Here is a 25,060-nt window from a genome sequence, read left to right on the forward strand (position 1 = left end):
TGACTGGGAAAAATATTCTGGATCCTTGAAAAGGGCTCCATTAAGTCGGGGACATTTTTCCGATCAGAGGATGTCATCACACTGCCAGATCGGGCCACAAATAGCGGAGAAAACAATAAAACAAAACTAACTTGTTGTATTTTGTTCTACAAAAAAAAATTAGAAAAACAACTTTTCTCCAACGATTTTTGTTGCGATTTGCGACCGCTCAAATGGCAGAAAATGAAGAAATTTCAGGCCGAGGTACCAGGCGAACAGAAATAAGCAGAAGGCAACTTTAGCGAATACGAAATTTAGTGTTGCATACTTTTAGTTACAGAGAAAACTTGAATTTAAAGCATAGCCTACTTTTGGGGTTGAACAAACACCAAGTTGCCTTCTGCTGATTTCTGTTCGCCTGGTACCGAGATTTGAAATTACCTTGTTTTCGCCGTTTGACGTCGGATTAAACTTAAATTTTTTCGTTGGCTATATCTCGGCTATTTGTGGGCCGATCGGGGCGTGGCATGTCTTTTTGCAAGCAGGAGGGTCCTGCCAACCGATTGGCACCAGAAAAAAGGACATCCATTCTCACGATTTTTCGCCAAATATCATTGAATTTGCCAAAAATCGGCCTCATTTTCTAGGTCGAGATTTTGATGCCGACCGACAGGCTGGGTCCTCACGATCCTGGGAGACTAGGTCCTTCATCGATCTGGTCCTGTTTTCCCGAGATATAGCCTTCCGAAGATTTGGATTTACGCATAATGCAAATACTGGTTTTTTCTGCAAGCTATATCTCAGCCATACGGAAGCCGATCGGGGCGTGGCATGTCATTTCGTGACCGGCAGAGTCCTGCCAACCGACTGGCACCTTTTTCGTTACTTTTCTTTCTTTATTGTAATTTCTGTATACAGTTTACAGAGGGCATTTTGGTTATTCATACAAACTTTTCATCGTAAACATAAAAAAAAATTACCTATTGGATACTTAGGTACCTAGGGTTTCTGTATTATTAATGTTAGGCATTTATATGCAGTGACTCATATTTCATATTTGTACGTAAACTCGTTGCGGATGCAATTGTTCCCATGGACTTGATCCATGTCCATATTCCCGGCAAAAATAGCTCTCATACTTTAATTTCTATTGTTCTCTGGTTCTGGTTTTGATTCTGATTCTGGTTCTGACTTATATCACACACAGTATACACATAATATCGTTCATTACAAATGCAAACAGTTGCATTGCCAACTGGCGCGTTTCCCTGGTCAAAGCTGATTCTGAGCCGCTATTTGTTGGAAACTCTTAAAGGTACGTACGTTGGGGTTTCTCTCGGTTAAAGTGCTTTGGCAATTAACAAATTAATACAAAAAGCTAATAACAGTTTTTAACACGCCACTACACACATAAAGCTGATGACAGACTAACTACAAAAACAACAAAAAAAAACATTATAATGATTCCAAACTATCTATGGCGCACCCAGTTATTTCATAATACTCGAGAGGCTGGTGTAGCCGCTGTTGGGCTGGACGGGCTCCTGCTCGCGTCTGCAGCAGCCGCAGCAGCAAATGCTCCTCACAATATCCACGATGCTCGTCTGGTCAAAGTCATCCAGATCGGACATGAAGACGCCAGAGCTGATGTCCTCGGCGGTGCGGGTGCCAACAAATGCCTTGAGATCGGTGGTTGGGAAGCCATCTTTGTAATACGCCTTTATTGTATCGTAGGCATCCATAATGACGGCAATAAACAGAGACAGCACTACATAAATGTAAAGCGATATAAAGGAATACAGGTAGATCTGACAGAACCACCACAACCAGGTGGCCTTGCTCGACAGGGTGGCAAAGGTGGCAAACATATCGTCGCCATTGATAAGCGCAAACAAACACTCAGAGGTGGTGGCCAGCGAGCGGAACTTCATGTGGTAGGGTCCCAGAATAAGCCAGCCGCAGAAGACAAAACCAGCATAGATCAGCAGGGCGGCAATCAGGAATCGCAGAATCTTTGGAGCCGCTTTCTTTAGCGTGAGAATTACCACATTGTAGGTCTTGAAGAATCCCAGATACCGCAACACTCCAAACCACACAAGCAGATTTCCGATGCCAAGGAACAGGGAGCATGTATCCCATTGATCCACAACCAAGTAGCGTCCTTCGATCTGCTCTTTAAGAGCAGACCCAATGATCAGCAGGATATCATTAAAAATGATCATAATGTACCTAGCAAAATATAAATTAAATAAATCAGATGTTCTTTTCATTTTCAGACTTACCAAAAGTTGACGAACTCCAGGCGACCGTCGAAGCTTAAGTCCTTGCCAAAATGCGACCGGAAAAAGTTGACAGTCGTGCATCTCAGAAGGTATGCTCTCCACAAGGCCCTCGTGCACAGGGCAAAGGATAAGGCGCAGGTTAGAAGGACAAATATATTGAGCACGCTCCTTAGCATGGAGTCGAAGTTCGCCTCCGATATGAAATCGGTAGCTCCATGGCACTTCAATCGCGTGGCCTCGGCATCCAGCGACAACAACATCTGACCGTCATTGTCCCGGTTGTTGAACAGTATGGCTATGTCGAACCTAAAGCAATCTGGAGCCGACAAGGGTCCACCATTGGCCTTGAAGTTCACAGTCTTGATCTTAAACGTCAGCTGTGCCGACACCAGAGACGCGAAATTGACCTCCACTCCGCGCTGCCTAAGATAGTTCTCCACTCCGATGGTGGTCACGTTCGGTGGCAGCGATTCGCACACCTCGTCGATGTGGGGATCAAAGATGTAGGACTCGTTGAAACCGAATATGGTGCCCTCTCGATAGTTCTGCAGACACAGCTTCAACGCCGGCATTGTATTGTTGTGCGTAGGATAGTCGTACGGGCCAATCGATCGGCTCACATTGGCATATCCGTTGACTGCATACTGCACTGTGTCGTAGAATTCCGATTTCAAATACAAGGCGAAGGGACCGACCGCAGGTGGATAGCTCTCAACCTCCCGCGACGAGTCCCAGCCCCTCAGGAACAGGTGCGAGAAGGCAAATCGGTTGTCCCCCGTATAGTTAATGTGGTTGTAGCGCGAGTGGGCAAAAAGGCACAGCTGCATCGTCACCAGAAAGATCTTCACAATCTGTAGAAAGGAGGGGGATTCATATGCGCAAATCAGTGGGAGTGTTTGCTTAATCTAATTAAAGTGTGTGGTCGTTCCTATATGTACGAGTATGTATGCATTTCTTTTGAGAACACAGATACGGGCGTTCAATGATCTAAGAACCTTATCATGTTTTCCTTGTATCTATAGACAAATCAGCTTCTACCACGACTACTAAGCATTGTCGGGACAATGGAGTTCCCGACAAGTTCAGTTCCCAGCCCAATTTCGAATTAATCATCCAAAAAAACCCCCAAAAAGCTATCATTTATTAGATACTATTGAATAATTTTCTAAATTGTGCATACATATGCGTACGTGTGGACGGGTAGGTCTAGCAGTAAAACGTAAGATATTTTTTCAAGTTTATTGCGCACACTATGTATGTACATACGTATGTACGTATGTCCTATATTTAGTTAGTAGACCTTTCAGATAAGGCGTCGATAAGCGAAGAGGGCTTAACAATGCAAGCAGAATGCTTAAGTGTCTAAATGTTGACTATGCTCGAGTTGGACCTTTTGTGTTACAGGCTGAAAAAACTAAGTAAACACAAAGCTTGAAAGCCCTGATTAAAAAGCGACTGTAAATTTAGCAAAACATGTGTCACACACAGTTCCGCCCGCCCCCCAGTCGAAATTCCACATTGCGGAAGAGGCATCACGAGACAATTGCCAATTAAGCTACAATATGAGGCGGATCTCCAGTGTCGAGTCACTCACCTGCACGACAAACTTGTAGGGGAATTTGCGCCTCGCCTGCCACTTCTCGATGGGATTCATGAAGTAAAACTGCAGCTTTCGTCTCATGCGTTCTTCATGATAGGAGGAGGCGGAAGACGTAGGCCCCGAGAACTCTGGCTGCTCCACATGACCCTCCACAGAAATGGGACCGTCAGCAATGATGGGCACAGCGGGCATGGGTACAACGGGGGCCACTGGTGTGGATTGGAGGTGCGCCTGTCGGTGCAGTGTCCTGGTGTTCACGTAGTCCTCATCGCTCTCGGGCGATTGGGGGTGATGCTGGGCAGCCTCATAACTGTCCGTACGGCGTTTGACGGCTGGAGCTGCTGCTGCTGTCGCGGCTGCGGCTCCAACGCCGTAGTTTTGCATTTCAATGTATTGCACTGGCTGCGTCGCGAGGGTCGCGGGGCGTGCGTTGTTGTTCTGCGTGTAAAAACTTTCCTTTGCTTGTCGTCCAGGTCAACATACAAAGGAAGAATCTACACAAGCGCAACAAGCAGACGGGGAAGGGGATCAAGAGAATGTATAGTAACTAAATGCGCGACTTATTCGACCGAAATAAAATACCCAAAAATAGCAAGAGATACGAAATTGCTTTGTTTATCGCGAACCGTCGATAAGATATACGGTCCGACCCCCAGAAATATACCAAAATATACCGCCTTACTTTAAAAATATACCGTAAATATACTGACGAGCTCAAGTTCTTTTGTACTAATTCCTCGTTTTTGATATTCCGTCGTGTATTAATAGCTATATAGAACATTTAGCTATGCCCACTTAATTTTATCCGATTAGTAAATCTATTTTCTAATTGTTTAATTTATTTTAAACACTTGCTTTTATTGCATTTTGCGTAAAAAAAGGTTTTAGCGAAATAGGTCAAAACAAAAATAAACGAAAAAGGATAGTCGTTCATATTGCTCAATTTAGAGATTCCGTTGAATAATTCTGGCTAACTAAAACCTTAAGATTTGCCCACGTAGTTTTAGGCCATTGATTAATGAATTTTTTTCATAGCTGGCTAGTTTTTAGTCCATGTTTCTATTTTATTTTGACTAAAGCAAGGTTTAAACAAAATAGTTCAACAAAAAAACAGTCGCAATGTTGATGGTATTTGAAGACATGATGCGTGTATAGGCCTTGGTACACCCTATTTCGATAATTTTATATGAAGATACAACTTAATTTATTAAGACCTTTTCTCAAATTGATATTTTTTAGACATATTCATGTATAGTATTAGTACCTTGTATATACTTATCTCGATCCTGATACCTTCGGAGCCTGGTATGACAAGCATCATCTCAACTCTATAACATCCTTTTCCCTAGGGTATGAGTAATAGTGTTGCCGGTAATTATTGTCGGTTATTCACCAATAAATACTCGTTTTTTATCTTCCGTCGAATATTCCCAGCTATATAGATCTTTCAGTTTTGCCCAGATAATTTTATATGATTAACGAATCAATTTTCTAATTAACTGGCTTATTCTAAATACTTGCTTTTATTGGATAGTTTATAAAAGAAAGCTTGAACAAAAAAGTTCAATGAAAATTCAAATTTTTTACAAGGTAGCTACAAAATAACTACACATTTGCAACACATCAATGAAATTTATGGAGTATAGACATTTATATACCCTATTTCCTTTAATTAATGTTAAAATACTGTTTTCCAAGCTTCTTTGAAATCTAATTAATAATGTCTTTTTCCCAGATTGACATTTTTTTGACCTTTTCATGCATTTAATTCGATTTTGTATCTTTGCATTCATTGGCGCCTGGGGTAACAAACATTTCATCGATCTATAATAGACTTTTCCCAATGGGTATTTCAAATGATTTTTTTCCATACAAATCTAACGGGAACGGAATAAAGCACCATCGATAGTCCAATCGATAGTTCACTTGCAGAGACACTTACCTCTAATGCGTAACTTACAAATATATTTGGCGGGCACAGAGGGCGCCAGACTGCAAATTTGAATTATGCAGAGTATTAAATGCTTTGCACCGAAAAATAGCCTTCCTTTCTTGTTTTCTTTGTATTTATATATGGCAAATTTAACAAATTTCTTTTAAAAATATACATACATACATTTAGGCTAAAAACACCTCATATCGGGCCTTTTTTCGCAACTCTGCTCACAATTCTCGTTCATAATTAATTAATTAAAATTATGCGTTTAGTGTTAAGGACTTAAACATTACGTACAATCACACGCACTTAATTACATACTAGCAAAAAAACATTGATACATTAATTTTTCCTCTTTTGATTTTCGAAATACATAAATTAACTAGTTTTCCATTAAGCTGCATCGCATTTTGTATAGAAAAGCAAACATTTTCAATTACATTTACATCAAATATTTGTTTTTGTTTTTGATTCTTCATATAAATATGTGTGTGTGTGTGTTTATGTGTGTTGTGTTACATTTACAAACGTACATTTAGATGTGTGGGTGTGTGTATAATATAGTATATATATTTATATATATTATAAAACAATAACTAGTCTGAAGACCTTGTGACTAGACGGTTTTTTCGGCTTCTCCAATATTTATATGTAGGGTAGAGTTTTCAAATACATACATATGTATACAATATGCAATGCTTAATCATTCCTCTAAATCCTCGAAATTGCAAGAATTACACAAAAATATATACTTTGAATCCCATTTCACATCGACAAGCTTTAGATAATCCAGCGATTTCGAGGTAAAGAGGTTTGTATGTAAATGGATCATCTCCAGTCTCCAAACACAGACACACAAACCGGTTCGATCGATACAAACTACAATACATAAAACGAAGAAATAAGCCAAAAGACGATCGTTTCCTGCTCGACACGGTTCCTGAGTAACTTTTTCACCTCCAACTTACTATCCTCCCATTCTGCTATCCTGCTATCTTGCTATCCTCTTAGATCCTACTCTCTACACTATACTCTCACGATCTCGGGCTCCGGCTGCTGCCGCTGCCGTCATATCCGTGAATCCAGCTCTTACTCCTTGCACACCGGTGGGCAGGATTCCCACTCGCCTAGCCTCCCCGCTGCGCACTCCATTGCCCTTGAAGAAATTGGCCATCCAGTTGCCCAGCTTGGTGGCTCCGCCGCCTGTGCCACCTACACCTCTGGGACGCTGATTGGAGGAGCCGCCCAAGATGTCCAAGCCACTGACAGGGCCATCGATGTCCGCCGCATAGCTGACACTGTTCCCGTGCCCGGCACCGCCCGGCTCCATGTGCTCCAGCGAGTGCCAGCGCTTGTTGTGCGCCAACATTTCCTCGGGGGGCACAGAGAGCGAGGCCTGGCGCTGCAGCAGGGGAGACTCTAGATCGTCCTCGATATTCATGCCGCCGTTGCAGTTGTTGTTCAGATGCTTGGCACAGCTGCCGCTGGAGACATTGCTGGTGCGCCGTCGGCTGGAGCTGCCGCCGGTGGGAACGATGCTGATCTGGCCATGGGCGTGGGCATTGGCATTGGGGAAGCTGCCGGAGTAGCGGAGCGTGGGCAGCTGGCCGTTGTCGTGTCGCATGAGCAGGCCCAGCTCATCGTCGTAGCTATCGTTGGCATCCACTGGGTTGGCGGACATGTCGTCGTCGATCTCCAGTTGGCTCCCCTCGGCATCGCCGTTCTGGTTGCCGCTGATCAGCGACACTCCCGTGTCCAGGGATCGCGAATTGTTTTTGGACAGCTTGGAGGGTGGCAGCTTGACCCTCTCGTGCCGCTTGCGCAGATGCTGCCACGGCATGGGATCCAGGGAGCGAGATTCCCTCAGGAGCATCTCCACGTCCATCTGGGAGACGGTGGTGCCGTCGGCGTCGTCGTCCTCCCCGAGGGGCAGCTGGGCGGCACTGATGATCCGGTGGGGCCGCACCATGGCCAGGGGCTTGTGCAGAGCGTTCGGCTGGCGTACTAGACTCGCTCCTCCTACTCCTCCATCCATATCACAGTTCGTTTCATTTGTTTCGGAATGATTCAGCGTGCTGAGCGAGGCCAGAGCCGACTCCAGGAGTGCTCCGCCCACAAAGTGTGCTCCACCCAGTCCATTGACGGGTCGCTCCCTGTCCCTGTCCCTCTTGCTGACTCGCGGCGACTCCCTCACGGATCCCTGCAGGCTGTACGTGGACTCGACATCCGCCGGCCTTGGCACACTGCTCTGACGCCTCGATCCTGTCCCGCAGAAGTGCATGGCCTGAATACTTGGCTGCCTGGAGTCGGAATTCAGCTTCGGACTCTTCCTCGGACGGGAGAACAGGGGCGGCATGTCCATCATGTCCACAGGCTTCTTCTGTATCGCATTATCATTGGCCCCCGTCAGCCACCAGGTGATCACATCGCCCTTTCCCTTCATATTGACCAGGCCACGCTTCTCGGTGATGTAGCCGCCTCCGAGTTTGTCCAGCGCCAGCTTACACTTGTTGGAAATGTGTATCTTCAGCGCCTCGCCATTGCTCTCCATTCGTGAGGCCGTGTTGACGGTGTCGCCAAAGAGGCAGTACCTCGGCATCGTGAGGCCCACGACGCCGGCCACCACGGGGCCCGTATGCATTCCGATTCTCAGCTTCAGCGTCTCGTTCGGACGATGGGCGATGCGATGCTGTTTCACCGCCTGCAGCAGCTCCAGAGCCATCGAAGCTATCTCGCCCGCATGACGATCCCCATTCTTAATGGGGAGACCAGAGACCTGCCGCCAACACAAAGAAAATCAATGAGAAACCCATACAGAGCTAGAGCTGTGCTGGAGCTGGAGCTGGAGCTGGAGTGCACTTACCACCATGTAGGCATCGCCTATGGTCTCCACCTTGTACACATCATAGCCGCGAATGATGCGATCGAACACCGTGTAGAGATCATTCAGAAAGTTAACCACCTGCAGCGGTGTGCTCTCCGCTGACATGGCCGTGAAGCCGACAATGTCGCTGAAATAGATCGTTACCTGAGGGAAAGGCAAACAGAGTACATGAGTGTGAGGGAGGCAGTCTTTAAGGCTTGATCTTTGTTCCTACCAAATCATAGGACACCGGCTCAACGCCCTGACCCATGGTCAGCTTCTCGGCCACCGACTGGGGCAACATGCGATGCAGCAGATCCTCTGTCTTGAGCTTCTCCTCGCACAGCAGACGTGTGCGCTCGGTGACAATGTCCTCCAGGTTGTTGGCATACTTCTCCATCATTTCCATCATTTGGTCCATGATGTTTTTGGTTTTACCGCCGCGCATCTTCTTCAAGCGATTTCTAAATTAACATTTTATTCGAAATTACTATAAATTCTAGAGAGAGAAAGAGAGAGAGACAGAGAGAGATAGTGAGAGCCCTACCGTATGGCACTGAATTCGGGCCGCTCTTCGGGCTCCTCGGCCCAGCAGTCCTTGATGCAGGCCAGCACATAATCCGGACAGGATTCGGCCTCTATTATGGACTCGACCTCCGGCCGAAACGGCTCCTGGCCATTGAGCGGCAGCTTCTTAACAAAGTCCACAATATCCTTTGGTTCTAAAATGGTTTGTCCGAACGGACCCTTACGACTAAATATCTCGTACATGATGATGGCAAACGCATAGACATCGCCCTTTTGGCTGCCATGGATATGATTCCGCAGCAGTTCCGGTGCGCGCCACAGTTGATCTGCGCAATGAGAGGATTCGGTTTCGGATTAGAGCAGCTGAACGCCAGAGGAATGACGGGATGACTGGATACTGGATACTCACTTCGGTAATGCTGATGCTCCCCAATCGACTCGTTCTCGGCGCACTGGCGCAGCTCGTGCAGCCCAAAGTCGGTGACTTGCAGCATCCAGCGCGAGGTGACCACACAATTCGAGGATTTGAGATTGCCATGATAGATCAATTGGGAATTGTGGATGTAGATCATGCCCTGGACAGCGCAAAGAAAAGCATTAGTACTGGCGTGGCTTCTGTCTCTGTTCTAGTTACCTTGATGAGGTCATGGATGAGTGAGGCAATGAACAGATCGTCCAATTTGATGTCTTCGTTCTCGATGATATCGTACAGACTGCCCTTGGCGCAGTAATCGGTGACTAGCAGGATGCGCGTCGGCTCCACAGAGGCGCCAATGAAGCTGTTGATGTTGTCGTGTCGCAACTCGCGCAGCAAACGCATCTCCTTCATGATCTCCCTGGAGATGTCCCGCTTGCGCGGGAACTTCAATTCTTTGATGCGCACCACTGCGCCGCGTAGGCGACCCGTGGAGGTCACAAACTGATTTGTCCAGCGTGAGCCATAGCTCTGGGCACTCATCAAACTGACCTGCACACGGGCGGAGGAGAATCGGTGAAGAGAGTTCAGTGGGGGTTCAATCAAAAGGCTCGACCACCTACCTTGCTGGGCGAGGAGACAATTTCGTTGCCGGAGTAGCCCTTGATTTCGTTTGGATCGATCTTCCACAGCAAACCCTCGATCTCCAGCTCAATCTTCCACTTGCGATAGATGCTCATGGTGATCACGCCAGAGCAAAAGAGCAGCACCCCCAGCACCACGGCAGCCACTGTGGAGGTATAGTGTGTGTCGTCCTTCTTGCACAGTTCGTTGGCAAACCCGCACATGGGCTCATCCGTGGGCTTCTCGCCGCCCGAGGGCCAGTCTATAGAGCCGTTGATCAGTTTGTATTCCTACAGAAACGATGGACAAGCGATAGATACACGTGAGTACAGATGGATTTCCCTTTTGGGGGACACGTGCAGGAACCAACTCAAAGTCAAAAGTGGAAAGTGGAAAGTGGAAAGTCAAAGGCAAAAGGCGAAATGCGAAAGGCAAAAGGCAAACTAAAAAAGAGAAGACGACTCACTCACTGGAAGTTCTTCGCCTTGGTGGAAATACGCCACGGGCACCATGTGGTAGTGGCATATCACTCCGTTCGAGTTGTTCCATTTGTGGGGCTTGTAGGCCAGCACTGAGAAGTTCCCCTCCGAGTCGCCATAACGATCGATCTTGATCGTGGACCCAGTGACGCCTGTATGTTGGATACAGACAAAGACGATCAGCAAGAATGAAGGGATTGCAGGGACGGGGACTCACTCATATAAGTACGATTCTTGATGATGGTATCGATGACACGCGTCCCATTGCTGGCCACATCGAAGATCACCTCGTCGGTGAGCACACGCGTCTCCTGGCGCAGCATTTTGTCCACAGCCCAGGCATACAGTTTCACCGAATCGTACAGATAGGCGGCATAGATCGATATGAACTGCAAGATACATCACACACACATGGCAGAAGTATGTTCCAATAACACGGATCATTCAATCGATTACCTTGCTAAATTTACTCTGGGAAAACAGTTTGGGTATCTCAAAGTTGAACGGCGGCATCGAGCTGTAGGTCCGCACGCGTTCTGTGAACTTCTCATAGCCCTTGGTCGGCGGCGTGGAGGCCACGACGAGCAGACTGCGTGCCAGCTGGTTGAACTTCTCGGTGCTGTGGCAGTTCGACATGAGATCGATCTGATCCACTTTCCGCAAGTACTTCTCTGCCTCACTGCAGTGAAAAGCCAAAGCCAAAGCCAAAATTGGTTCAATCTGTACAGTCAGTGATCGAGGCGATCCCTTACCGTTCCGAGTACACCATCATGTCCACAAAGATCACCATGTATTCGCCGCGCGCAAACAGTCCGGCCGTCTCCATGGAGCTCATAAAGTCCACCAGGCTGTTGGCGGCACCCAGAAACACGTAGATCCTCGTGCGGTTCATCGTATTCTGCACCAGCTTTAAAAGATACAAGGAGAGAGCTTGAGCCTTGAGTGTTTGGACTCTCTTGTGAATATTTCGAACCCACCTGATACCAATAGCCGGAGCGACAGCAATCGAGCCCCAGTTCGCAGCATTTGGCCCGATTGTCGATGAACGACTGCTTGTGGTTGATCGTCATGTTCCGCTTGGTGGCCTGATCCTTGAGCAAGTCCGCCACCGGGCCCCACACGTCCTCGTAGAGGATGGAGAACTTGTTCCAGGCATAGTAGCGCAACAAGGCGAGCAGCGATTTGACGACCTGCAAAGAGACGAGTATGTAGGCTCCAGTGGGCTCCAAAACGAGCAGAGTGCGCTCCAGGGGGTCGCGCAGGCAGGGGGTCATGACCATTGTCTTAGTTCCACATCCTTGTGGCTGTTCTCCCTCACCCGGGGATAATCCCCTGTCCTGTTTGGCGAATGATTCAGGGCAAGTCCCTCCCACCTGTTGCAACCCCCACCCCCCCTCCCCGGGGCTCCACTCACCTGCGTGTCTGGCGGTTCCGTGCGGGCGAACGTCGGTATGGCGGATGCACGGTACTCTGCGCATTTCTGCGAACAAAAAAGGCGATGCATGAAATTGTCTGTGACTCCATAAATCGGGAATAAACTTACATAGGATATCATTGGAATGTTGCGACTCTGCGACACGATGGCCTCCACATAGCAAGGACCCTCCGGCCCGAATATGGTGGCAATGCCATCGCATATCATTTCGGTAATGGCTTTGGTGGCCAATACCGTATCACCCTTGGTGTCATTCCAGCGCAGGTCGAGCGTCACATTTGGCAGCAGATTCGGATCCTTGTTGACCTTTGCACGACGACGGAATTTATGGATGGATTATTACGGACTCAGTTGCACGGAGCCGCCAATTAGGGAGTCTTACCTCATCCAGGGCCATCGTCAGCGCACCGGATATGGCCAAGCCCTGACGCGTCTTGAGCTCGCCAGTGAGAGCCGTCAGATAGCCAACTGTGAGGACGGTGCGATGATTGCTACAGTCGCGCACTGCCACCGACAGCAAGAGTAGTAGATTAAAGGGCCAACGCGTCATGGCCCCTTAGGCCGGGGCCGTTCAGCGCGACGCCTATGGGTCCCAACAGATTCTCACACTGCAACGAGAGGGACACAAGCAAAAACATGCACATGAGCGGAGGAACGATATCCAGAGTTAAGTGCGGATGCAATTCAATCCCAGTCCGAGGACTCCATCACTGGCACTTCTGGTGCATGATGAAGTGCATGTTTGACAAAGACAAACTCAAACACAAAAACAAGAGAAAGTCTGGGCCTTGTCAAAGATCGAAAGGGATAATACCCTTCTCTAGCGTTTCCCTTTCTCTCTGGGTATCTACATGCACGCATATTCGAAGGTGCCGCCCCACTGCTCGCCACTGCTCTCGTCGCTCACACACGACGCGGCTCATGAAAGCTCGAAACAACATGCATTGCGTGTAGGGGATAAACGTTATTTTGGCTGTGGTTTGTTCCTGGACTGCTCCTAACCTCAAAAAGCCTGCTCCACGCTGTTCCAGAAGGTGAACGGATAAGACCCTGCGGCAACAGGCGCCTAAATGTCTGTCTCTTCCAAGAACAGCAACTGGGTGCACATTTTTAAGCCAGGAATTTGTCGCTTCTGGAAAAATGCAATTACCCGTTGGTTCAGGGTATTATACGTGCCTTTGAAGCCGACACAAACAGTAGGAGAGTCTGCAGAAAAGCAGTAAAAGACTGGACGGTTCTCCTGAACGACAAGTGGATGGCCAACGAAATGGTGTTAGGAGTGCGGCTGGGCGCTGGAGCTGAAGTCAAATGTCAACTGTTGCCGATGGCCTTGACTTTCACAGCCCACAGGCCACACACGCCAGATAAGAAAAGAAAAAAAAACTATAAAAATCTGGGAATCGCCAAGAGAACCCCCAAAGGAAATCCTTTTGGGCTGCCCCTGCCGTCCGTTCCCACAGTATGGCGCCCCAGCCACCCATCCATCTATCGGCTTAGAGGAATCCATCCCCTCCTCAGGTGGGGTGCGGTGGGGTTGGGGGGACTCGCTTCCGACTGCATGGCATGCCATGGCTCGTTATCATTAATTATAGCACGCGTACGCGTTGATTTCCACATTATGCAATTTCGTTTGAGGTATTAACCGTATCGTATTACCGTGAGTGAGAGAGCTAGTGGATGGATGGATGGATGGATGGATGGATCCCTGATTTTGTCCCTGGCATTTGCTTGTCCTGCTATTATCCCACCCCCCCGACAGCAGCCCATTCCAGATGCTTGCCTCAGCATTGTTCAGATTGTTTGTTATGGAAGGAAAGCGCATTCCATTCAAAATGGATTACGGGACGGGCTGTGTGGTAGAACAGCGATAGAGCCAGGATAGTGCTCCGGTTCGTCCTTTGTTTCAGCTCGTCCTTTCACGTTTCACTTTCACGAATGTACAACAACAGAGAGCGATACATTAAAGTATTAATTAGGCCTGAAGTGTACCAACAAATGAGCCCCATTTCAGGGGGCTAAATATTTATTTTGGAATTTTTATTGCCACATTTCAGACATTTTGTGGAACGTTTATTTGCGGCACCTGAAGATGAGAATTTTTAACAAATAAATAAGTAAAAACCTCATAAATGTAGGTCCCGATATTAGCAACTGATTGACATATCTTTAATGTCAAAACCCCATTGAAAATCAGCAAAAGTTCAAAAGAGTCACTTGGCTAATTTAACATTGAATTTAAAAATAAGTATAAAACGTTTTTGGGTACTATGAACACCCTGCATCTATGCACAACAGTCTAAAGGAAAACTCATAGTGCCAAAGTTTCTTGAAAAGTCTTCCCGAATAGGCACTATGTGGGGCTTCTGCAGGTTGCTACCATTCTTCGGATATCTCTCTTCAGTTCATTATATATTATTTACTGGCATTTATTCGTGAAAGAAATACCAGGGGGAATTCCGGGAATATTTCTTTAAAATCGAGACTCTTGAGCAACTTGTACGGCGCTCCATTCAGGCATTCCAGCAATCTTTCAAGCACTTCTTCAATCTCAATCTCAATCAACACCCCAAAGCGCTCATGCCACCATAAATTAGCATTTCCGACACACTTCACATATTTGTTTCTCGATTTTATTTTTGTTTCTTTACCGCCCGTGCTGGCCCGTCCGTCCCTCCGTCCGTCCGTCCGTCCGTTGTTTATTCTTTAGTTTGTTTTTTTTTCGCCAATGTTGCAATTTATAATTAGAACTACTTGGCCCCGGGCCTTGGCTAATTTTGGGCGCCACTGATAAATATTTGCGCAGAATTTTGACACTCGGCGAAGAGCGCGTTTCCAAGAATCTCCGTTTAGGCCAGTTTTAAAATAGAGTGTTCCCATTCCTAGAATAAAGCTTAGCGGGGCTCAGAGACCGCGACTGGCCTCCAGTTCCGCCGAATCGGCAAACAAACAAATGACTAATCCCCCTGAATACTACTCCATTTAAATAGCATTTAGAGCTAAGAAAGTCCCTGTGGATGGTGTCTGGGATTACTCGGCGATTAAAGACACGTCCAAAAGAAGCCAGAACTCAAGGTTTTCTAGCTCTTGGAATTAATACGATTCATCTAGAACGGCGTATCTCATGAGTCTGATGGAAAAAATCCCGATACCCGTTTCTTTACTGTCAAAGCGGTCAAGGCATTCGATTTGGCAGATCGGTCACCCGACCAGTCGGTATCAAAATCTCAAATCTTGTTTGTTATTTGTCAATTGTTGGTCTAGAAATTTTTTTTGTTTTTTTTTTCGATTCCGGAAGATCTGTATCTTTTCCCGCTGATTACTCCACCGGCAGAGGACACGCGAAATTCAATGTTCGGCTAGGACCGAGTGGCCGCCCCTGGAGTGTACTGGAGAGGAGGAGCCGAGGAAGGAGCCGGAGCAATCGAAGAAGCCATCTCCGTTGGGATTCACGTGCACGTTGCACGTTGCACGTCCAAGGTACTGCTGTTGTTGAAGGGTGAATCCACATGGGGAATACTATGTGAGAGCCAAGAGCAGCAGCAGCAGGAGCAGCAGCCGCAGCAGTGGCAGGAGTGGCAGGAGTGCCAGAAGAGAGCAGACAAGAAGGAGTGGACGAAGCCGCCAAAAGCCTAGCCAGAAGAAGGCTCCTCAGAAGAGGACGCAGACGAAGGTCCTGCACCAAGATGGCCATACACGAGCAGATCGACAACCTGAACATCTGGTGGTTCCCGCGCGACTTCTGCCAGTCAAGATTCGGGGAGTTCCAGCAGAGCGGCACCAACTCGTGCACCCTCATCTCGCTGATCCTGGCCGACAAGGTGTCCAAGGCGGAGCGGTTCTACCACCGGGTGTCGAACATGCCGCCGCGCGGCATGGAGCTGTTCGGCCACGCCATGAACGATGGCAACAAGGTCTACCACAACGTGATCTCGGCCAACACGCCGCACGTGCGCAACCTCAACCTGAACATCCCCGACGCGATTGCGGCCATTCGGTCGCAGCACAAGATGAACTTCCGGCTGGAGGAGTGGTTCTACACGCACATGGAGGCGGACACCTCCAGTCCCATGTACAACCGGAACGTGGCCATGCAGCTGTCCCGCATCTTCCAGATCACCCTGCAGGTCTTCCAGCAGGCCATCGGCCAGGTGGCACCCACCCAGCTGTTCGCCGCCATCATTGCGGACAGTCGAACGGTGATGGTGACCTTCGATTTTCGGGTCTCGATCGTCGCCCTCTTCGACTCCCACCAGCACGGCCGCGACGCGGGTGCCGTGTTCGCCCAGTGCACCCTCCAGAACATGGACGACCTGCTCTTCTGGTTCATCAGCATGCTCCACAACGTCTACTCGAGCCGTCCCGCCCTCTTCGAGATCTCGTTCCTCAGCTCGCAGCCGGGAGTGGCGAAGCATATTCCGCCGGCCATCAAGAAGATTGCGGGCGACCTCAAAAAGTCCACCAAGAACTATGTGGCCTCGTAGCACTGCAGAGCCCCAGTGTCCCCCCGGTACACAGCCCGTCTGCATCAGGCATCAGGCATCAGGCATATAGCATCTGACATCTGTCATCTGGGAACGGGCTCAGGCCCAAAATTGATATAGCCAAAATTCCAAAATAGGCTAATCGAAGATTTCAGACCTCTAACCAAATTCCAAATTCAAAATTCCAAACTGACCTTCAATAAACCAAAAACGAACACCACTCGAGTAATACCTGTATGGGGGAGCCATAAGAGCGCAAATAGAAACTGGCCGAGAGGTGCTGCTGCATGACGCATCAAACGAAGTAAGTTTAACACAAAAAAGGTGCATATTCTCGAGTAATATTCTAAATATTCGTCACAGGCATCGTATCTAAGGTCCTTGCCTCTTGGAAATGATCAGAAGAACGAATGACAAGCTACACTTTAAGAAAAGTCATAACCCTATCATTTTCTTGCGAAAAATGTATTGTAATCAAATTTCGCTACTAGGCGGGCCGAGAGGATGTTCCGTTCGGGTAGTGGAAGGAAGAGCATCCTTCCGGTTTCGATATTAAAACTCTAAATCCTCCCCAAGTCTTTCCCTTTTATCCCTATCTTACAACTTTTCTTCCTCCAATGTGTCTGCTCTTCTTCGTCTGCTCAAGTCCTGCCGATCGAGAGGTCGGGTCAAGGGCTCAAAGGGCGCTAAGCTTTAGCATCATTTATGATCAGACTCAGAAAGACGCGAATGTGATCGGAAATTCTGTAAAATGCTGGATGCTATATATTATATATAACGTTCCCTCTTGCTCTTTGTATGTAATATCAGAATGTATCTAAAGAATGCCATTCGATTGCTCCAATTTCCATTATTGCAAGTCATTTATTAAATGTTGAAATATTCCTCCATGGAAATGGAACATTTTTTGTTCCTGAATATTTTTGCACAGCTGGGCGAGGGTCAGGGCGAGGCAAAATTTCGGAATTTCTAGTTTTCGTATGCTTTGTGTGACATTTAAGATTATTTAATTAAGAATATGTTAGATGTGCCTGTGTCAGTGTTTATATTTTCCATTATTTCTATTTCCTAATTGCACTTGAGTAAACATTTAATTTTAAAGAACTTTGGGTTGAACATCTGTTGGGGGGGATGGGGATGGGGATGTGGAGGGGAGCTCCAAAGTTGAACTTTGAACGGGAATCAGTTAGTCTGGGGGTGGATGGTAGGTTTACTCAGTAGTTAGGGATAGGATATAGTATATCTAGTATGTGTATTTTCCGTAGTTGTACGGCGCTTGTGGCGCTCTTCTTCCGTATACATATTCTCGTATTTTCTCGACTTCTAATCAAAATGAGTTAAATAAACACATAACGTAACCTATTAAGAACTTAGTACGTGACAACAATTTAAATATTTATAAAGTAAACAGAGAGCAGCAAAGAATAACAGACACACACGGCTAGAGAGAGAGCGAGAGAGCGAGAGGCAGAAGAGAGCGGGCGAGCAATTCGATTCTAAAAATAGAATCACATTTCAAAGGAAAATATGAGAAAAGAGCAGCAGCACAGGGAGACGACGACGGACGTGATAAAACGTTTAACGAAATGGGGAAAAAAGCACGCGGACAGACCGACAGCCCAAAGAGCGGCGCGGCGGCAGAGTGCGAGAGCAAAGAGAGGGACAGCGAGAGCGCTGCTCGAGAGCACAAGATGCAGAGAGAGAGCGAGAGCAGAGCAGAGCTTAGTTGTAATCAACAAACAAACAAGCCAGAGAGAGAACGCAACGCTCAAGTCGCCTACCGACGCATTCGATACCCTTGAAAAGCGATCGCTGCCACTAAAATATATATGGAGATCGTTGCGGAACACAAGCAAATACCCTTTGTAGGTATCCCGCTTAAGGCCCCTACTTGAGCACCAAGGGCAGATCAAATATCTGTATAATAATTATATATATGATTCTTCCTTCTTCTAGGCTTGCCAATACCCTTTTTGTCAAGGGTATAGCACAGTCTGCACACGACGCGATGTTGTGTAACCGAAAAAAGAAACATATATATCGCGTAGCCGCAACGTGGGACGCCTCGGGGTGCTGCTCCTGCTCTGCCTCGCCCTCGCCCTCTCCCCCGTCGGCATGAGGCTGCCCTCTCTGGCAGTGGCAGTGCAACAAGTTGCAGTGATATGTACTTTTTTTTTCCAGTTAAAGTTGTTTGCTGCTCCACACGTGTGTTGTGTCTCTCTCTCTCTCTGTCTCTCTGTCTCTATCTCTGTGTGCATTTGTCAGTGATTGTGTGCGTGTGCGTGTGCGTCGGATTGTCTAAAAATAAAACTTGCGCACTAAAAATAGAAACCAGACGCAAACATGACTATCCCCAGACCTCAACACTAGGCATTCCCGTGGATAAACCAACACACGACACGACACGACACGACACGACATTACATATGTATGTATGTATGTATGTATGTATGTATGTACAATTCAATATATTTCAGCAAACATCACCCATGGTGGCGGGAAGAGAGGACAGAGGTATACAATACAAATAACAACAAATGGAAAATGTGCGTGAATTGTCATCGGATTCCGAGGGGGGGCTTGACTCATGCCCCTTGTCAGATTTGATTCAATCTCAATCAAAGTCCCAGTCCCGATCCCGGCCCATGTCCGGGTGGGAGGGCGTGTTCAGTCATGATTTCTTTCTTTAAAGACCAGATATATTGCCTCTCCGATGAAGGGGCATATACATAACGTACAGAAAGCCAAGAAGAAATGGTATCAATCGGAGCTTTGATCTCAGAATTCCGTTTTGAAGTACCGCCAGGGCAAAGACAAAGCCTATTCTGATGCAAAATGTTTGCCTATGAAAAATCCTGTAAATCCTCTTAAATAAAATACATTGTTGCTCCGAAGATTCATGGGTGGGTGGCTCCACGAATCTGCTTGAAATTTTAATTACGAAATTAACTTTGAATTAAATCTCTTTAAGCCTTTGCTTTTTACCCTTAATGGAGTTTATTTATCTCACTATCTGTTGTTCTTGGCTATTGTTAATGTTTATTGTTTGGCCAGCATGCTGGGCCAGGCCAATCGCCAATCAGTTCAAGGACACACATTCCACTCGCCCACGCACACACACACGGCCATCAATCATCAACAAGTTGGGGCCGGGCTCCACAAAAGAGCGCACACACACACCCACACTCACACACCCACACCCACGCAGGGAATGTGGCTACAAAAAAGGGTTCAAAGCCCTTTCGCTATGAAAGGGATCCAAGATGGGGCTGGCGGCAGGGCCCCACCGTTAAATGGATTATTGGGCCCGAATGTGCAATTTGATTTAATCGCCAGAGATGAACCCCTTCCCTCCTCCTCCTCCCTCCTCTGGCCAGTGAAAGCAGCAGAAAGTTAATTGGAAAGTGGCAAAGGGATTTCAGCTAATGAGTGGGACTCCTTTGTCCTCGCTGCCTTTAAAGCTTACACTTGATCGACGAAGGGGCCAGAGCCAGAGCCAGAGCTCTGACAGCAGCTCTGTCGTAGGGATATGATAAATGAATGGCCACAAGGACAGGCCAAGGAGCAGGGCTTGACAATGACAGGACCTAGACAGCTGTCTCATGTGAGGGGAGTTGATTGCATTGCCTATTGCCCCAGAAAGGTGGTCAACGGGAATGGAATGACATCAGGGATACACGGGGGACAGTCAAGGGGTGCTAATACAATTACCCTCCAGCTCTCCCTCTCGCCCTCTCCCTCTCTCCCTCTCTCTGGTGTCTCTCAAATCAAATTACAATATAAACGAACTGTTCAACTGTTGCAAATGATTCGCTCGTTCTGTATGCACGGAGCGTGCCTGGAATTCGGAATCAGGCATCAGCATCCTCCCTCCTCCCTCCCCGCCCTCCCCTCAGCCCTATGTACACGCACAATCTGTTGAATGGCGTCCCCTCGCCACCCCCCCACAGATGAAAAGGGAACACAGAAACTAAATGAGCCAAAAACTTCCAATAATGGTTAAAGGATAGAAGTGTGAAGGAGTGAGTGCACTCATGGATAGCCAACGATTGATTCACTCATTCAATCATTTCACTGTTCGCTCTCGAGGAGCGAATCCTTCTCTCTCCCTCCGTGCCCATTCATAATTCCGTTTTTGCTGCCCGGAACTTAACCCAGTTCTCTCTCGCTTGTGCCACAAAATGATTCCTCAATGGGACAATGATTCCATTTAAGATCGGTCTTGCGCCGTACCGCCGCATCATGCGGCATCATGCCATGCCGCACACTTGACAATGTCAAGGCATCATCTGTTGCGAAGAGAGCTCTGAATGCTGTGAATGCTGTGGGGCTTCATATGCTGGTTGCCAGTTGCTGTGGCAGCATTGTCATCGCATGTGTTACACTCGGAAATTTCACTTTCAAAGAAGCCCAAGCACCCGTCCATGATGTGATGATGATGATGATGACGGTGCCAGGCAGGGGGCTATGGGGGGGGGCATGGGGCTCCATGGCATACCATTGCCTTAGCTGCAGCGCCAACTTCCACTCAACAGCCGTCGCCCCTTCTATCCCGCCTGATGAGGCGCCGTTTTGCTGGCCTTAAAAGGAAGCAACACATGACAGCCAGCAGCTTTGGCATTTAGCAGCAGACACGGCCCCAAAGAGAGGGGGAGAGCGGGGAGTGCGGTAGAGAAAAGGCAGACTGGATCCGGCCAGGCACAACCCAGCTCAAATCTCAGCTCTCAGCTCCGTTTCGTGTGAAAGTGAAGGGCTTTTTTGGGCGGAAAAAAACGAAGGAATTTCCTTGAATGTTTGCACATTTATGAGCGCGAATTATGAGTCTACAAAGGCAGCAGGAGGATCTCTGTAATCTCTGCTGAAGTTTCTCTCTCAGCGTGTCTCTCTCTCCCTCTCTCTCTCTCTTTCCCGTCTCTCGTTTGACTTCTCTCATGCAAAGCAGAGACCTGCCTGTCCGTCTGTGTGTTGCCAAAAAACAGGATTTTCTAAAAATAGACCGTGGGGAAATACTTGAATACGCGCCACATGTGCACATGCAACGGCCGCCAAAAGGCAATGATGATGCTGCAACCAGCCGTCATGGGGCACGCTCGAAATCAGAAAACCAAAAACCGGGCTCCTTTCTCGTTAGAATGAATGGACGAGGCCTCCTCTTTCTCCTCCTCCTCCTCCTCCGACCAAAGAGAAATGATAAGCGAGAAGGGTTCGTCGAGTGGTTTTCAAACAGGAAATACTATTTCCGTTTCCCCAAGGGCGGGGGGGGGGGGGGGGGGGGGGGGGGGGGGGGGGAGAGGGGGCAGAGGGGGGCTCCATTGCCATGGTGCCAAACAGAATGCTTCAATGAATTTTTTACCAATCGAGACTGCTCTCTCTCTCTCTCTCTCTTTGAGCGGGATCTTCTGCCTCCATTTGCCTACTTTTGGGGGCTATCCAGGAATAATAGAATAGTCCCAGGCCTGCTTAGGCCAGGGCTCACTTCCTGTCCCCGAACTAATATTCCCACTCAATTGGATTTCCTCGATTTAATCAATTCGGTTTCAAGTTTGATGCTCTCCCGTTCTACCAAAGCCCCATCGCTCCCCCTACCCACCTCCCCATTCAAGATTATCTAGTTTCTCTCCTCATTTTGTGTTTATTAGAAATATTCTCTATTTTATTTAACGCAGAGCTTGGGGACTCAGTCTCTCTCTCTCTCTCTGTCTCTCGAGTATTTGCCAGCCAATGCGTCGCGACGTGGTCTTCATCTCCATCTCCATCTCCATTTCCATCTTACATCTTACTCCTCCTCTGGCTGGTGTCCCGTCCTGGCCTTCTTCTTGGCCAGTTTGTTGGTTTGTTTGGGTGACAGGGTGGCTGGCTGGCTAACTGGCTTCGACCACTTCTTTCGGGTCTCTGACTGGAGCTGGAGCTGGGGCTGGGGCTGGGACTGGGGCTGGCTCTGGACCTGGACCTGGGGCTGGGTCTTGTCTTGATGGGTTTAACAATTTAACAAGTTCCATGCCATGCAGGTTGTGGCTGTGCCCGGTGGTCGGTCCGGGGTCTGCCTCGTTGTCTGCCATTGCACGCAAAGTGGTTTAACTGGTATTAATATTATTATTTTTATGTATTTCTCATTTGTATTATTAGCAGAGCACCGACTACACTGCATTTCTCATGCACTCAAGTGCATAAGATTCTCTGATCTGCTCTTCTTACCCCCCAAATCTCTTCCCCAAAATTGTGCGGGGGCCAATCCTCTTGTGCATTGTAAATTGTTCAGAAGTGCAGTTTCTCTCATTATTATTCCATCCCCCCCATTCACACATTCAGACATTCAGACATTCAGAGATTAAATTGAGCAACGCAACCGAACAGTTTATGTTCTTGAAGGAGATATATGTGTGTGTGTGTGTGTGTGTGTGGGAGTGTGTGTGTGTGTGTGTGTGATAAAAGTCGAGGACAAGTGAATCAAGTTGTAAATTCTTCCCATTTCGCAGCAGAGCAGCGCAGCGCAGAGCCAGACCCTTGAATGAGTGTTAAGTCCCAGTTAAGGGAGAGGCTTCTGTGAATGTTTTTTGGCCGCTTCCGAGCTGCAAATTGCCAAAGGGAAAACACAGCCATTAATGGCTTAAAGCTTAAACATTTGGCAGGAGACACAGCAGGGCGGGAGAAAGGCTTAAATGCTGGCTTGTGAATACTTTATGGCCGCAAAGGACACACCCACACACATATTTAAGCAAGGAAGTAGTGCCATAAAATGCTATAAATCTTGTAGCCGAATAATCCCTATAACCCTATTCCAAAATTACCAAATTACTTCAGATTTTCAGGCTTTAATCTTCAAAAGGACAGATGTTGCGGTTCGCAAAAGCCTCCAAAAAAATATGTATGGGGCTGCACCCCTTCCGCTGGTTCGTCTCTCTTTTTGGATACCCCTACAGAGCAGAGTGGAGCGGATCGGAGCGGATCGGTTTGGAGCGCCAAGGCCATTTATAAATACTCCAAGCTAAAAATAAAACATTTTGTTGTTGTTGTTGTTGATATCGCTTAATATATACATATGTATATATGTATATATCGCCACATATGTATATATAAAGTGAAAAAAGCAACAAAACCCAGCAGCGATTAATGGCAAAGCGATATGCAAACAGCAAATGGCTGCGACTCGTTCTTCCAGTACGTCCAAGTCCCCCCCTTAGCCCCTCAGCCACCCCCCTCCCTGACCCACCGAACCATTCAATCCGAAACGGAATCCGGAATTTAGAATTCACAAATTCAGAATTGATATGGTTTCGTCGATGTTTTATTAATAAGTTTAGTGTCTGCACATGCCACAAGAAGGCTGCGTGCTCTGCGAAAGAAAGAGACAGAGAGAACACGCCACACCAGCCCCGCCCCGCCCCACCGCCCACCGCACCACTCGATGATGATCCTCCTCTCTGCCGGCAATAGAGGCGCCTATAGAGCATTATCTTGGCTTGGGTTTTATTTTTGGGTGTTTCGGGGCTGATAAGAAACCCCTCCACCTCCACCTCTCGCCCTCCCACCCTCTGCTCGATTGAAATTGAAATTGGAATATTTTTGCACATAAAATTATATTAATAGTACGCACAGAAACGGGCGATAAAAATCGTCTCTCGAATGTCTTCAATTCGAATAAACATAATCATTACACCCCCAGGCGATGGGGGAGGAGTTCGGGTTGGGGTTCGGTGTTTCTGGGGTCGGAGGCGCCATCAGAATCGATTCTATGCCAACACCTCTATTTGACGCACACACACACACACACACACACACACGTGTATGCATATCATATAATAAATACAAAATTTATGGTTTTATGGTACGCCCGATTATAATACTTTTTTCGGGCAACAGTTGGATCGAAAGAGTGAGAAAGGGAAACGGCTTTCGGGGTATGAGGCACAAAACTTGAACTTGAAATGGAATTATTTCGATAAAAGTGCCAAAAGAGCTGATTCAGTATGACTACGTGGGCTGGGGATTACGAGGATTTTGGACGGTACAAATGCACCCACGATATGGGCACGATTCGAGGCTGGGAAGGAAGCCTCTTCGAATTCCAATTATTTTGCGGGTTTTAATCATCACCCACTTGAGAGTCCTTTGGGAACTGAAAGCTGGGAAGCTCTGAAGTTGGGAAACTGCGAAATTCCAATTAAAATACACTCGAATAAATCCCTAAGGCCCGGCCTGCCGCCAAAGGAAGTCCCCCAGGGTCGTTCAAATATTCAGAAGCAAATCGAAGATGGAAGAAATATTGAAACGATGCCGCCGTCTCCATCTCCGTCTCTGCCTCTGCCTCTGGGTGGGTGGTGGAGCAGGCTCCTCCTTGAGGAGCAAAAGAAGGTCAGGGCGTGTCCTGGTTAAGGCGCCTGCCTCGACGATTCCGTTTCGATTCGACTTGTTCGATTCCTAATTGAATGGGATTAAAA

At 47.5% G+C, this 25,060-nt stretch overlaps 3 protein-coding genes across 9 annotated transcripts in view; 1 reads left to right on the forward strand and 2 right to left on the reverse strand.

Annotated features, from left to right (window-relative positions):
- Positions 1 to 862: 862 nt before the first annotated feature.
- LOC108152409 (mucolipin-3) lies at positions 863 to 4,491 on the reverse strand. Its single transcript, XM_017281719.2, has 3 exons — positions 3,856 to 4,491; positions 2,262 to 3,112; positions 863 to 2,208 (listed from the first exon to the last, which is right to left on the reverse strand). The coding sequence occupies exons 1-3, from the start codon at positions 4,243 to 4,245 to the stop codon at positions 1,470 to 1,472; spliced, it is 1,980 nt and encodes a 659-aa protein (XP_017137208.1). The 5' UTR covers positions 4,246 to 4,491; the 3' UTR covers positions 863 to 1,469.
- A 1,414-nt stretch (positions 4,492 to 5,905) lies between these two features.
- Positions 5,906 to 25,060, reverse strand: part of LOC108152023 (receptor-type guanylate cyclase Gyc76C) — a 37,598-nt gene continuing 18,443 nt past the window's right edge. For 5 of the 7 annotated variants that reach the window (XM_017281001.2, XM_033386379.1, XM_017281000.2 and 2 more), the window contains 15 exons: positions 12,524 to 12,749; positions 12,250 to 12,447; positions 12,121 to 12,186; positions 11,684 to 11,896; positions 11,459 to 11,613; positions 11,163 to 11,385; positions 10,924 to 11,095; positions 10,698 to 10,858; positions 10,227 to 10,517; positions 9,823 to 10,155; positions 9,598 to 9,763; positions 9,208 to 9,514; positions 8,896 to 9,124; positions 8,661 to 8,825; positions 6,819 to 8,573 (listed from right to left, as the gene is read on the reverse strand). In XM_017281001.2, coding sequence (XP_017136490.1) covers positions 6,819 to 8,573; positions 8,661 to 8,825; positions 8,896 to 9,124; positions 9,208 to 9,514; positions 9,598 to 9,763; positions 9,823 to 10,155; positions 10,227 to 10,517; positions 10,698 to 10,858; positions 10,924 to 11,095; positions 11,163 to 11,385; positions 11,459 to 11,613; positions 11,684 to 11,896; positions 12,121 to 12,186; positions 12,250 to 12,447; positions 12,524 to 12,691 — 4,602 coding nt within the window. In that variant the 5' untranslated portion in view covers positions 12,692 to 12,749. Of the gene's footprint in view, positions 8,574 to 8,660; positions 8,826 to 8,895; positions 9,125 to 9,207; positions 9,515 to 9,597; positions 9,764 to 9,822; positions 10,156 to 10,226; positions 10,518 to 10,693; positions 10,859 to 10,923; positions 11,096 to 11,162; positions 11,386 to 11,458; positions 11,614 to 11,683; positions 11,897 to 12,120; positions 12,187 to 12,249; positions 12,448 to 12,523; positions 12,750 to 25,060 lie in introns of those variants that run through there. The other 2 variants (XM_017281003.2, XM_017281004.2) reach the window with 2 other exon arrangements.
- On the forward strand, positions 15,316 to 17,224 carry LOC108152024. The gene is made up of 2 exons (XM_017281005.2): positions 15,316 to 16,926; positions 16,986 to 17,224. Exon 1 carries the CDS (start codon positions 15,825 to 15,827, stop codon positions 16,620 to 16,622), a length of 798 nt encoding a protein of 265 aa, XP_017136494.1. The 5' UTR covers positions 15,316 to 15,824; the 3' UTR covers positions 16,623 to 16,926; positions 16,986 to 17,224.

The sequence above is a fragment of the Drosophila miranda genome, chromosome XR (assembly GCF_003369915.1).
Source record: "Drosophila miranda strain MSH22 chromosome XR, D.miranda_PacBio2.1, whole genome shotgun sequence".
Classification (NCBI taxonomy): domain Eukaryota; kingdom Metazoa; phylum Arthropoda; class Insecta; order Diptera; family Drosophilidae; genus Drosophila; species Drosophila miranda.

Bases quoted from the DNA above. Each gene is read 5' to 3' on its own strand.
- LOC108152409 (XM_017281719.2), bottom strand. From the start codon at position 4,245: ATGCAAAACTACGGCGTTGGAGCCGCAGCCGCGACAGCAGCAGCAGCT. The intron at 3,113-3,855 runs GTGAGTGACTCG...TCCTTTCTACAG, and splicing joins CCTACAAGTTTGTCGTGCAG to ATTGTGAAGATCTTTCTGGT. The intron at 2,209-2,261 runs GTAAGTCTGAAA...ATATTTTGCTAG, and splicing joins CTGGAGTTCGTCAACTTTTG to GTACATTATGATCATTTTTA.
- LOC108152024 (XM_017281005.2), top strand. From the start codon at position 15,825: ATGGCCATACACGAGCAGATCGACAACCTGAACATCTGGTGGTTCCCG.